The sequence below is a fragment of the Coregonus clupeaformis genome, unplaced genomic scaffold (genome assembly GCF_020615455.1).
Source record: "Coregonus clupeaformis isolate EN_2021a unplaced genomic scaffold, ASM2061545v1 scaf0002, whole genome shotgun sequence".
NCBI classification, from domain to species: Eukaryota; Metazoa; Chordata; class Actinopteri; order Salmoniformes; family Salmonidae; genus Coregonus; species Coregonus clupeaformis.
The window spans coordinates 12,946-26,382 of NW_025533457.1; the positions used below are offsets into that span (position 1 = coordinate 12,946).

General features: G+C 46.0%; 1 protein-coding gene across 1 annotated transcript in view; it reads right to left on the reverse strand.

Annotated features, from left to right (window-relative positions):
* Nucleotides 1–13,437, reverse strand: part of LOC121530754 (protein mono-ADP-ribosyltransferase PARP8) — a 77,190-nt gene that overhangs the window by 6,071 nt on the left and 57,682 nt on the right. Inside the window, exons 13-23 of the mRNA XM_045212261.1 lie at nt 12,016–12,154; nt 11,821–11,874; nt 11,585–11,680; nt 10,197–10,289; nt 9,703–9,828; nt 9,364–9,429; nt 6,173–6,240; nt 2,189–2,237; nt 1,594–1,706; nt 1,169–1,241; nt 610–679 (exon numbers count right to left, since the gene is read on the reverse strand). Coding sequence (XP_045068196.1) covers nt 610–679; nt 1,169–1,241; nt 1,594–1,706; nt 2,189–2,237; nt 6,173–6,240; nt 9,364–9,429; nt 9,703–9,828; nt 10,197–10,289; nt 11,585–11,680; nt 11,821–11,874; nt 12,016–12,154 — 947 coding nt within the window. The remainder of the gene's footprint in view (nt 1–609; nt 680–1,168; nt 1,242–1,593; nt 1,707–2,188; nt 2,238–6,172; nt 6,241–9,363; nt 9,430–9,702; nt 9,829–10,196; nt 10,290–11,584; nt 11,681–11,820; nt 11,875–12,015; nt 12,155–13,437) is intronic.

Genomic DNA, 13,437 nt, shown 5'->3' on the forward strand with positions numbered 1-13,437 from the left:
CAGGCACTGCTCTGTCAGTATTCAGAACAGGCACTGCTCTGTCAGTATTCAGAACAGGCACTGCTCTGTCAGTCTGCAGAACAGGCACTGCTCTGTCAGTATTCAGAACAGGCACATTTTCAAAAAACATGAGAGTAATGAATCCAAAACGAGTTTTAATATGGCAGCATCTACCTGAATTTATTGTGCAGACAGAACATGTCGGCCACAGTCTCTCGGTTCACATACTGCAGAGTTCAACTGGTACATTGTAGCTTTACTGACTCCGGTAGAACAACAGACTCAGTCACACAATTTGTAATTCATTCCACATATTAAAAAGGCTCAGCAATATGACGTAGACGCACAAAGTAAACAGCATAGTGGGTCAATTTCCGCAAAACTAAGCCTTGAAGCGCAAGTCTAAACTTCTCAGCTGTTTTGGTGCCCTGGCTACCACGTTGTAACAGCGGGAAGCGAACCCGTGAACCACAGATACTGTGTGTGTAACAGCGAAGTCTTGCGTCTCGCTCATCGCAATATCTGCGGTGCTGCTCGTGGCAACGTCATTTAGCTGAGTCTACCTTTAAAATGAATTACAAAGTTCCTGTAGATAGGTTTTCTGGGTACCTGAGTAACCAAAGGATATGCTTGACATTGGGCTGATATAGATTCCACTCCCATAGATGGCGCCGTGGAGCTGCCAACAGACAACAAAACTATTAGAGGTGTTCAAGTCTGTAGGCATGACATGCAATATATATATATACGGTAACAGTCAGGGCTGGGACGGTACCAGTATCGCGACAAAACACGAAGCAGATGTAACTTCTTTAGCCCTTAAGTTGGAAACAAACATGTTGTCATCCAGAGTCACATGTATTTATTTTCCAAGCTGTAGCACACAATATATTACATACAGCAGGTTTTTTTAAAAGGACCAAAGAGTTCGGTCTGCTTTGTGTTTTCATTTTTTGCGATACTGGTATCATCACAGCCCTAGTGACTACTGTTTGCGTTAAGGTCTTGATAAGCAAAGTGTATCCTCTGAGACGTAAGGGTTACATTTACTCAGACCCAGCCTACAGTTTACCATACAAAGTAGTCTCTTGGTCAGGCAGTTGAAATCACAGATTGTGCTTTTAAAAAGGCATATTATAAACAATTCTTGGATGTTTTTTTTTTTTACCTGAAGTCTTGTGTTGGATGCAACCACCAAACCGTTCCTCAAAATGGAGTGCCAATTCTCTATGTGAGAACCACTGAACAGGGAAAAGGCCATTAACTATCCAATACACATCTACTGTATTAATCAAATTAAAGTCATTCTCCCCACGCAAAATAGCAGTCATTTTAAAAACATGTTCTGAAACATACTGTGTAAGATTGAAGTACTTAAAACAAGTGTAAAATGAAAGTAGTTCAAACATTGAGGGCACATCACGAGAAAGCACATGGATGTGTACGATACAATGGAAGGCCAGCTAACATATTCTGATTTTTTTATTTTTTTTAAGTTCAACTTGAAATGAGCATGGTCTAATTGACTCAACAACCAAAAACACATATCTATATTTAGCTTTCTTCTATATTTAGCTTATGATATGTACATACTGGAAAGCGAAGGTACTCCCAAAGAGGGTCTTGGCAGCTCGGAAGTTGGACTCTTTGGCAGGAGGACTGCTGAGCAGAAGAAACTGGTGTGGCGTGTGCATGAACCTCAGTTGCTGCAGTCGTGACAGAGAGACACACGGCTTTATTGGAGGTGTCCCAATTGGCAATCTTTTCCCTATGTAGTGCAGGTCAAAAGTAGCGCACTACGTAGGGATATATAGGGACTAGGATGCCCTTTGGGACGTCACACATTAACTCCTCTCCTCTCCTCTCCTCTCCTCTCCTCTCCTCTCCTCTCCTCTCCTCTCCTCTCCTCTCCTGTTCTCTCCGTTCTTCACAACTCTATAAATCAACCTGTCTTATGACTTCACAGGAACACCCAGAAAAGACTGAATGCCGGACGAGAAAATACCATCAGAGAGATATTACATCAAGTCTAGGGAGATTAAGGTTAAGACAGACTTAATAACCATAAATATAGAGATATTATCATCTGGGGTTGATTTTTTTTAATATGTCGTTTTGCAGTAACTCTAGTTCTATCTAATCTCCTCTACGGCCAAACAACAGCATTTGAATTATGTATAAAACTCACTCTGGTAGCTGGTAGTTTGACGATGTGTGATCTGTTACTGGATATCACCCTAGAGAGAAAAACAAAAAACCGGTTGCTTTAGACATTACAGTTTGCAATACAATACCTCCAGCTGCTAGATCGACCTGTTGTTAGATACTGAAGTAGCTGTCATTCACACTTTCTGTGGTGTTGAATGTATCAATCAACTGTCTCATGGCCTGGTCTGCCTGTACATTCAATATGTTTCCGACTACTGATTTGAATTGCAGGCTGACAATGGCCTAACAGCCGAAACATTGGGTTTTTCCTCCTGTAAAATAACTTTCAAACTCTTTTTCGATTGCGGACTCGTGACACTAAATCTTAGGCTATTTATGAAAATAATTAGGTTTAGTTGGGAAAATTAAGTAAACGGTTTCTTGCCATGGCAGTGAAAGGTTTCTTACCATGGCAGTGAGGGGTTTCTTACCATGGCAGTGAGGGGTTTCTTACCATGGCAGTGAGGGGATTCTTACCATGGCAGTGAGGGGATTCTTACCATGGCAGTGAGGGGATTCTTACCATGGCAGTGAGGGGATTCTTACCATGGCAGTGAGGGGTTTCTTACCATGGCAGTGAGGGGTTTCTTACCATGGCAGTGAGGGGTTTCTTACCATGGCAGTGAAAGGATTCTTGCCATGGCAGTGAAAGGATTCTTACCATGGCAGTGAGGGGATTCTTACCATGGCAGTGAAAGGATTCTTACCATGGCAGTGAGGGGTTTCTTACCATGGCAGTGAGGGGATTCTTACCATGGCAGTGAAAGGATTCTTACCATGGCAGTGAGGGGATTCTTACCATGGCAGTGAGGGTTTCTTACCATGGCAGTGAGGGGATTCTTACCATGGCAGTGAGGGGATTCTTACCATGGCAGTGAGGGGATTCTTACCATGGCAGTGAAAGGATTCTTACCATGGCAGTGAGGGGATTCTTACCATGGCAGTGAAAGGATTCTTGCCATGGCAGTGAGGGGTTTCTTACCATGGCAGTGAAAGGATTCTTACCATGGCAGTGAAAGGATTCTTACCATGGCAGTGAGGGGATTCTTACCATGGCAGTAAAATGTTTCTTACCATGGCAGTGAGGGGGATTCTTACCATGGCAGTGAGGGATTCTTACCATGGCAGTGAAAGGATCTCTGCCATGGCAGTGAGGGTTTCTTACCATGGCAGTGAGGGTGTCTTACCATGGCAGTGAAGGATTCTTACCATGGCAGTGAGGGATTCTTACAATGGCAGTGAGGGATTCTTACCATGGCAGTGAGGGGGATTCTTACCATGGCAGTGAGGGATTCTTACCATGGCAGTGAGGGATTCTTACCATGGCAGTAAGGGATTCTTACAATGGCAGTGAGGGATTCTTACCATGGCAGTAAGTAGTTTCTTACCATGGCAGTGAGGGGATTCTTACCATGGCAGTGAGGGGATTCTTACCATGGCAGTGAGGGGTGTCTTACCATGGCAGTGAAATTATTCTTACCATGGCAGTGAGGGGATTCTTACCATGGCAGTGAAAGGATTCTTGCCATGGCAGTGAAAGGATTCTTACCATGGCAGTGAGGGGATTCTTACCATGGCAGTGAAAGGATTCTTACCATGGCAGTGAGGGGTTTCTTACCATGGCAGTGAGGGGATTCTTACCATGGCAGTGAAAGGATTCTTACCATGGCAGTGAGGGGATTCTTACCATGGCAGTGAGGGGATTCTTACAATGGCAGTGAAAGGATTCTTGCCATGGCAGTGAGGGGTTTCTTACCATGGCAGTGAAAGGATTCTTACCATGGCAGTGAAAGGATTCTTACCATGGCAGTGAGGGGATTCTTACCATGGCAGTAAAATATTTCTTACCATGGCAGTGAGGGGATTCTTACCATGGCAGTGAGGGGATTCTTACCATGGCAGTGAAAGGATTCTTGCCATGGCAGTGAGGGGTTTCTTACCATGGCAGTGAGGGGTGTCTTACCATGGCAGTGAAAGGATTCTTACCATGGCAGTGAGGGGATTCTTACCATGGCAGTGAGGGGATTCTTACAATGGCAGTGAGGGGATTCTTACAATGGCAGTGAGGGGATTCTTACCATGGCAGTGAGGGGATTCTTACCATGGCAGTGGAGGGATTCTTACCATGGCAGTGAGGGGATTCTTACCATGGCAGTGAGGGGATTCTTACCATGGCAGTAAGGGGATTCTTACAATGGCAGTGAGGGGATTCTTACCATGGCAGTAAGTAGTTTCTTACCATGGCAGTGAGGGGATTCTTACCATGGCAGTGAGGGGATTCTTACCATGGCAGTGAGGGGTGTCTTACCATGGCAGTGAAATGATTCTTACCATGGCAGTGAGGGGATTCTTACCATGGCAGTGAGGGGATTCTTACCATGGCAGTGAAAGGTTTCTTGCCATGGCAGTGAGGGGATTCTTACCATGGCAGTGAGGGGTGTCTTACCATGGCAGTGAAAGGATTCTTACCATGGCAGTGAAAGGATTCTTACCATGGCAGTGAAAGGTTTCTTGCCATGGCAGTGAGGGGATTCTTACCATGGCAGTGAGGGGTGTCTTACCATGGCAGTGAAAGGATTCTTACCATGGCAGTGAAAGGATTCTTACCATGGCAGTGAGGGGATTCTTACCATGGCAGTGAGGGGATTCTTACCATGGCAGTGAGGGTTTCTTACCATGGCAGTAAGTGGTTTCTTACCATGGCAGTAAGGTGTTTCTTACCATGGCAGTGAGGGGATTCTTACCATGGCAGTGAGGGGATTCTTACCATGGCAGTAAGTGGTTTCTTACCATGGCAGTAAGTGGTTTCTTACCATGGCAGTAAGGTGTTTCTTACCATGGCAGTGAGGGGATTCTTACCATGGCAGTGAGGGGTTTCTTACCATGGCAGTGAAAGGTTTCTTACCATGGCAGTGAGGGGTTTCTTACCATGGCAGTGAGGGGATTCTTACCATGGCAGTGAGGGGATTCTTACCATGGCAGTGAGGGGATTCTTACCATGGCAGTGAGGGGTTTCTTACCATGGAAGTGAGGGGTTTCTTACCATGGCAGTGAGGGGTTTCTTACCATGGCAGTGAGGGGTTTCTTACCATGGCAGTGAGGGGTTTCTTACCATGGCAGTGAGGGGATTTCTTACCATGGCAGTGAGGGGATTCTTACCATGGCAGTAAGGTGTTTCTTACCATGGCAGTGAGGGATTTCTTACCATGGCAGTGAGGGGTTTCTTACCATGGCAGTGAGGGGTTTCTTACCATGGCAGTGAGGGGATTCTTACCATGGCAGTAAGTGGTTTCTTACCATGGCAGTGAGGGGTTTCTTACCATGGCAGTGAGGGGATTCTTACCATGGCAGTAAGTGGTTTCTTACCATGGCAGTGAGGGGTTTCTTACCATGGCAGTGAGGGGTTTCTTACCATGGCAGTGAGGGGTTTCTTACCATGGCAGTGAGGGGTTTCTTACCATGGCAGTGAGGGGTTTCTTACCATGGCAGTGAGGGGTGTCTTACCATGGCAGTGAGGGGATTCTTACCATGGCAGTGAGGGGTTTCTTACCATGGCAGTAAGTGGTTTCTTACCATGGCAGTGAGGGGTTTCTTACCATGGCAGCGAGAGAATTCTTACCATGGCAGTGAGGGGATTCTTACCATGGCAGTAAGTGGTTTCTTACCATGGCTGTGAGGGGTGTCTTACCATGGCAGTGAGGGGATTCTTACCATGGCAGTAAGGTGTTTCTTACCATTGCAGTGAGGTGTTTCTTACCATTGTAGTAAGGTGTTTCTTACCATTGTAGTAAGGTGTTTCTTACCATTGCAGTGAGGTGTTTCTTACCATTGTAGTAAGGTGTTTCTTACCATTGTAGTAAGGGGATTCTTACCATTGCAGTAAGGTGTTTCTTACCATTGTAGTAAGGTGTTTCTTACCATTGTAGTAAAGGGTGTCTTACCATTGTAGTAAGGGGTGTCTTACCATTGTAGTAAAGGGTGAGCTAAAGGATCATGCTTGTCCATCTGCCTCTTGACCTCCAGGTAAGGTGCCTGTAGAGAGACAACCTTCCTTTTAACTCCACTGGCTGAATGGGAACAGAGGACCAGGACACACACAGGGGATACATAGCAGAGGACCAGGACACACACAGGGGATACATAGCAGAGGACCAGGACACACACAGGGGATACATAGCAGAGGACCAGGACACACACAGGGGAGACATAGCAGAGGACCAGGACACACACAGGGGAGACATAGCAGAGGCACAGGACACACACAGGGGGAGACATAGCAGAGGACCAGGACACACACAGGGGAGACATAGCAGAGGCACAGGACACACACAGGGGAGACATAGCAGAGGACCAGGACACACACAGGGGAGACATAGCAGAGGCACAGGACACACACAGGGGAGACATAGCAGAGGACCAGGACACACACAGGGGAGACATAGCAGAGGACCAGGACTCACACAGGGGAGACATAGCAGAGGACCAGGACACACACAGGGGAGACATAGCAGAGGCACAGGACACACACAGGGGGAGACATAGCAGAGGACCAGGACACACACAGGGGGAGACATAGCAGAGGACCAGGACACACACAGGGGAGACATAGCAGAGGACCAGGACACACAGGGGAGACATAGCAGAGGACCAGGACACACACAGGGGAGACATAGCAGAGGCACAGGACACACACAGGGGAGACATAGCAGAGGACCAGGACACACACAGGGGAGACATAGCAGAGGACCAGGACTCACACAGGGGAGACATAGCAGAGGACCAGGACACACACAGGGGAGACATAGCAGAGGCACAGGACACACACAGGGGAGACATAGCAGAGGACCAGGACACACACAGGGGAGACATAGCAGAGGACCAGGACACACACAGGGGAGACATAGCAGAGGACCAGGACACACACAGGGGAGACATAGCAGAGGACCAGGACACACACAGGGGAGACATAGCAGAGGCACAGGACACACACAGGGGAGACATAGCAGAGGACCAGGACACACACAGGGGAGACATAGCAGAGGACCAGGACACACACACAGGGGAGACATAGCAGAGGCACAGGACACACACAGGGGAGACATAGCAGAGGACCAGGACACACACAGGGGAGACATAGCAGAGGCACAGGACACACACAGGGGCGACATAGCAGAGGCACAGGACACACACACAGGGGAGACATAGCAGAGGACCAGGACACACACAGGGGAGACATAGCAGAGGACCAGGACACACACACAGGGGAGACATAGCAGAGGCACAGGACACACACAGGGGAGACATAGCAGAGGCACAGGACACACACAGGGGAGACATAGCAGAGGACCAGGACACACACACAGGGGAGACATAGCAGAGGACCAGGACACACACAGGGGAGACATAGCAGAGGACCAGGACACACACAGGGGAGACATAGCAGAGGCACAGGACACACACACAGGGGAGACATAGCAGAGGACCAGGACACACACAGGGGAGACATAGCAGAGGACCAGGACACACACAGGGGAGACATAGCAGAGGACCAGGACACACACAGGGGAGACATAGCAGAGGCACAGGACACACACAGGGGAGACATAGCAGAGGCACAGGACACACACAGGGGAGACATAGCAGAGGACCAGGACACACACACAGGGGAGACATAGCAGAGGCACAGGACACACACACAGGGGAGACATAGCAGAGGACGAGAGACGCAATGAGAATCAATCACACGTCCTCTTGTAATGCTGGTGTGTGTCTAACACAAAGTTGACCAATTGGGGACATTTTGTTAGTCCCCACAAGGTCAAATGCTATTTCTAGGGGGTTTAGGGTTAACCTCTACGGGATCGGTGTCCCGTATACGGGACGGTTGAGCTAATGTGATTAGCATGACTGTTGTAAGTAACAGCAAACTTTCCAGGACATAGACATGTCTTACATGGGCAGAAAGCTTAAATTATCGTTAGTCTAACTGCACTGTCCAATTTACAGTAGCTATTACAGTGAAAAAAATACCATGCTATTGTTTGAGGAGAGTGCACAACAACAAAAAACTTAGCACGGCAACTGGTTTGATACATTCACCTCTGAAGGTTAATAATGTACTTACATTCAGTAATCTTGCTCTGATTTGTCATCCTAAGGGTCCCAGAGATAAAATGTAGCATAGTTTTGATAAAATCCATTTTTATGTTCAAATGTAGGAACTGGGTTCTACAGTTTGAACCCCTGCTGTCTCTGGCTCCACACCCAACCCGCCCGGCCATCTAGATGTGTGAAAGTTAGTGTATAAGCTAATGATCCATCATGTATGACATTCCTGGGAGTGTGTAAACTTACATTTAGTATTACCATATCATTTTTGTATGTTCTCTATAGTTATGTACTTGAAAATGTTTCAATTGACCAGTTCGGCACATTTGGGCAGACTTGATACAAAATAGTCCAGTATTGCAATGCTTCACTGGATCAATCTGAAACTTTGCACACACTGCTGCCATCTAGTGGCCGAAATCTAAATTGCGTGTACACCTCTATATGATATTATGGCCTTTCTCTTGCATTTCAAAGATGGGGAAAAAAAAAAAAAAAACGCATGTTGTTTTGTTTGTATAATTTTTTTCCAGATCTAATGTGTTATATTCTCCTACATTAATTTCACATTTCCACAAACTTCAAAGTGTTTCCTTTCAAATGATATCAAGAATATGCACATCCTTGCTTCAGGTCCTGAGCTACAGGCAGCTAGATTTGGGTATGTCATTTTAGGCAAAAAATTGAAAAAATGGGTCCGATCCTTTAGAGGTTTTAAGGTAGAATTCGTGTTAGGGTTAGAATTAGGGTTAGGAGCTAGGGTTAGGGTTAAGGTTAGGGTTATGGTTAGGGGTTAGGGAAAATAGGATTTGGAATGGGACTGAATTGTGTGTCCCCACAAGGTTAGGTATACAAGCCTGTGTGTGTGTGTTTTAGATGCTGAACACTGTAGAATAGCGCTATAAGCTGACATTGACAGAAGCTCCATAATGCTATGAAAAAACAACCATCACAGGTGACTTTGGCCTGTAAATGCGAAGGAAGGCTCCATTCCTCCATACTATTTATCTGATAGATGTAAGGCTGTCAAGGGTTAGGGTTGGTTACCTGGGACATTTCTCTGATAGATGTAAGGCTGTCAAGGGCTCTCATCACTCGGTCATAGTCCTTTTTCTGAAATGAACCACAAGCATCATGGTCAACCCAGTAAAGACATATCCATCTTGTATTTCTGAGTAAGCTGACATTGTTATGCATCACAGGCAGTATGCACCACTTCAAAAAGGACACACTGGAATTCAGCATGGGATCTACCAACAACAACTAAAAGCCCTCTGCATATTTACACTAAATGGCCTCTGTCCGACATTGGCTTAGCCGTATAAATCGTATATTGGGGTGGATTTATTGTGGAATTCATCAAATTGCTGCTGATAAAAGCTGTACCCTTGGGTTGAAGGCCAGTGCCTGGGAGTCACACGGATCCACCACGGAGGGATATGGCTCAAAGATGACAACTTTCCTGGGGGACTCTAGAGCCGACCTGCACATGGACACCAACAGATCCACCACCTACAGAGAAATAACAACATTCAGCCAACTGGGTGAGTGTGAGTGTGTGTGTGTGTGTGAGTGTGTGTGTGTGTGTGTGAATGTGTGAATGTGTGTGTGTGTGTGTGTGTGTGTGAATGTGTGTGTGTGTGTGTGTGTGTGTGTGTGTGTGTGTGTGAGGATGTGTGTGTGTGTGTGTGTGTGTGTGTGAGAGAATGTGTGTGAATGTGTGTGTGTGTGAATGTGTGTGTGTGTGTGTGAATGTGTGAATGTGTGTGTGTGTGTGTGTGTGTGTGTGTGTGTGTGTGTGTGTGTGTGTGTGTGTGTGTGTGTGTGTGAATGTGTGTGTGTGTGTGTGAGATAATGTGTGTGAATGTGTGTGTGTATACCTGAGCTCCTGTGGCGATCTCGTCGGCTGCCTCATTCATCACCCCCAGTGTTTGAAAGGCAAACACACACAGCTCCCGTTCACACACTGTGGGCTGGGGGGTGTGACACCATATTGATAGGATCATTAAGACGGATACCTTGTTTAGCTTTACAGCATATTATCTCCCTCTAATTCATTTAGATAGATTGTAATGGGCGTGCTGATCGTTAGCGACAAGGTTGTTTTGGGTTTAAATGAGTCAGAAACAGCCACAGTCAGGCTGCTGTCCACCCAGCCGGTCTTCAGGACAGGAATGGCCTGGGACAAAACAAATACAGCTAATACTGGTATACAAAGCCCTCATACCACAGGTATAGTCGTATCATTAGGACTCAGGACAGTGACCTATAGACATATCATTATGACTCAGGACAGGTCCAATAACCTACTGTAGATATAGAGGCTGAGTACTCCTCTGGCTGGTACCAATAACCTACTGTAGATATAGAGGCTGAGTACTCCTCTGGCTGGTACCAATAACCTACTGTAGATATAGAGGCTGAGTACTCCTCTGGCTGGTACCAATAACCTACTGTAGATATAGAGGCTGAGTACTCCTCTGGCTGGTACCAATAACCTACTGTAGATATAGAGGCTGAGTACTCCTCTGGCTGGTACCAATAACCTACTGTAGATATAGAGGCTGAGTACTCCTCTGGCTGGTACCAATAACCTACTGTAGATATAGAGGCTGAGTACTCCTATGGCTGGTACCAATAACCTACTGTAGATATAGAGGCTGAGTACTCCTCTGGCTGGTACCAATAACCTACTGTAGATATAGAGGCTGAGTACTCCTCTGGCTGGTACCAATAACCTACTGTAGATATAGAGGCTGAGTACTCCTCTGGCTGGTACCAATAACCTACTGTAGATATAGAGACTGAGTACTCCTCTGGCTGGTACCAATAACCTACTGTAGATATAGAGGCTGAGTACTCCTCTGGCTGGTACCAATAACATACTGTAGATATAGAGGCTGAGTACTCCTCTGGCTGGTACCAATAACCTACTGTAGATATAGAGGCTGAGTACTCCTCTGGCTGGTACCAATAACCTACTGTAGATATAGAGGCTGAGTACTCCTCTGGCTGGTACCAATAACCTACTGTAGATATAGAGGCTGAGTACTCCTCTGGCTGGTACCAATAACCTACTGTATTTATAGAGGCTGAGTACTCCTCTGGCTGGTACCAACATCACATCATGCTTTAAAACCTTACAGGGTCTGGTTACATTTAGCTGTATGGGCTAAACTGAATATTGCTCTGTTTTTACAAATCTTGTACTGTGTGTTAGTATGTGTGTGTGCGTGTGTGTGTGTGTGTGTGTGTGTACAGTACTCACTCTGAGCATGGGTCCGTTCTGGAACACATGTGGTTCGTCACACACCACACAGAACTCATTCAGGACCGGAGTCCTCTGCTCAGCATACTCCATGGTCTGAAGGCAGAAGACATTAGAAATGCTCATATATGCTTATAACACGTATCAACTCCTTATACATGTACACATTTGCTTGAAGTAAAGTGTTAAACATATTATTGATAGAAGAGCTTAGGTGAGATTCAGGGAGCATTTACCTGGACAAGGAAACCTCTGTCTTTTATCGGTATGGACTTGGCCCCATTGTTTGGCTGTAAAGGAAGAGAGGGAAGTTTGTTACCTGCCTGTGATCAAAAAAGTTCAACAATCCCTGTTTCTAATGACAAATCAAGATCAACCAATCATGAGAGGATGCCTTTTGGATCAACCCTATCACAAGCAACCTTACTGACCGGCGGTGGTGTGGCGAGCGAAGGGGCGAGGATCCCGATGAGCCCTGAGGTAAGAGAGAGCCGCCTCCCCTCGGACGGAGCCACAGAGTCCTTGAAGATGTCCACAGCCTTGCCCATCTTGGTACTGCTGGAGTAGGACCTGCAGTAACATGGAGTCACATGTATTGATGAGGTATTAGGACCTGCAGTAACATGGAGTCACATGTACTGATGAGGTATTAGGACCTGCAGTAACATGGAGTCACATGTATTGATGAGGTATTAGGACCTGCAGTAACATGGAGTCACATGTATTGATGAGGTATTAGGACCTGCAGTAACATGGAGTCACATGTATTGATGAGGTATTAGGACCTGCAGTAACATGGAGTCACATGTATTGATGAGGTATTAGGACCTGCAGTAACATGGAGTCACATGAATTGATGAGGTATTAGAACCTGCAGTAACATGGAGTCACATTAATTGATGAGGTATTAGGACCTGCAGTAACATGGAGTCACATGAATTGATGAGGTATTAGGACCTGCAGTAACATGGAGTCACATGAATTGATGAGGTATTAGGACCTGCAGTAACATGGAGTCACATGTACTGATGAGGTATTAGGACCTGCAGTAACATGGAGTCACATGTATTGATGAGGTATTAGGACCTGCAGTAACATGGAGTCACATGTACTGATGAGGTATTAGGACCTGCAGTAACATGGAGTCACATGTATTGATGAGGTATTAGGACCTGCAGTAACATGGAGTCACATTAATTGATGAGGTATTAGGACCTGCAGTAACATGGAGTCACATGTATTGATGAGGTATTAGGACCTGCAGTAACATGGAGTCACATGTACTGATGAGGTATTAGGACATACAGTAACATGGAGTCACATGTATTGATGAGGTATTAGGACCTGCAGTAACATGGAGTCACATGTATTGATGAGGTATTAGGACCTGCAGTAACATGGAGTCACATGTATTGATGAGGTATTAGGACCTGCAGTAACATGGAGTCACATGTATTGATGAGGTATTAGGACCTGCAGTAACATGGAGTCACATGAATTGATGAGGTATTAGAACCTGCAGTAACATGGAGTCACATTAATTGATGAGGTATTAGGACCTGCAGTAACATGGAGTCACATGAATTGATGAGGTATTAGGACCTGCAGTAACATGGAGTCACATGCATTGATGAGGTATTAAGACCTGCAGTAACATGGAGTCACATGTACTGATGAGGTATTAGGACCTGCAGTAACATGGAGTCACATGTATTGATGAGGTATTAGGACCTGCAGTAACATGGAGTCACATGTACTGATGAGGTATTAGGACCTGCAGTAACATGGAGTCACATGTATTGATGAGGTATTAGGACCTGCAGTAACATGGAGTCACATTAATTGATGAGGTA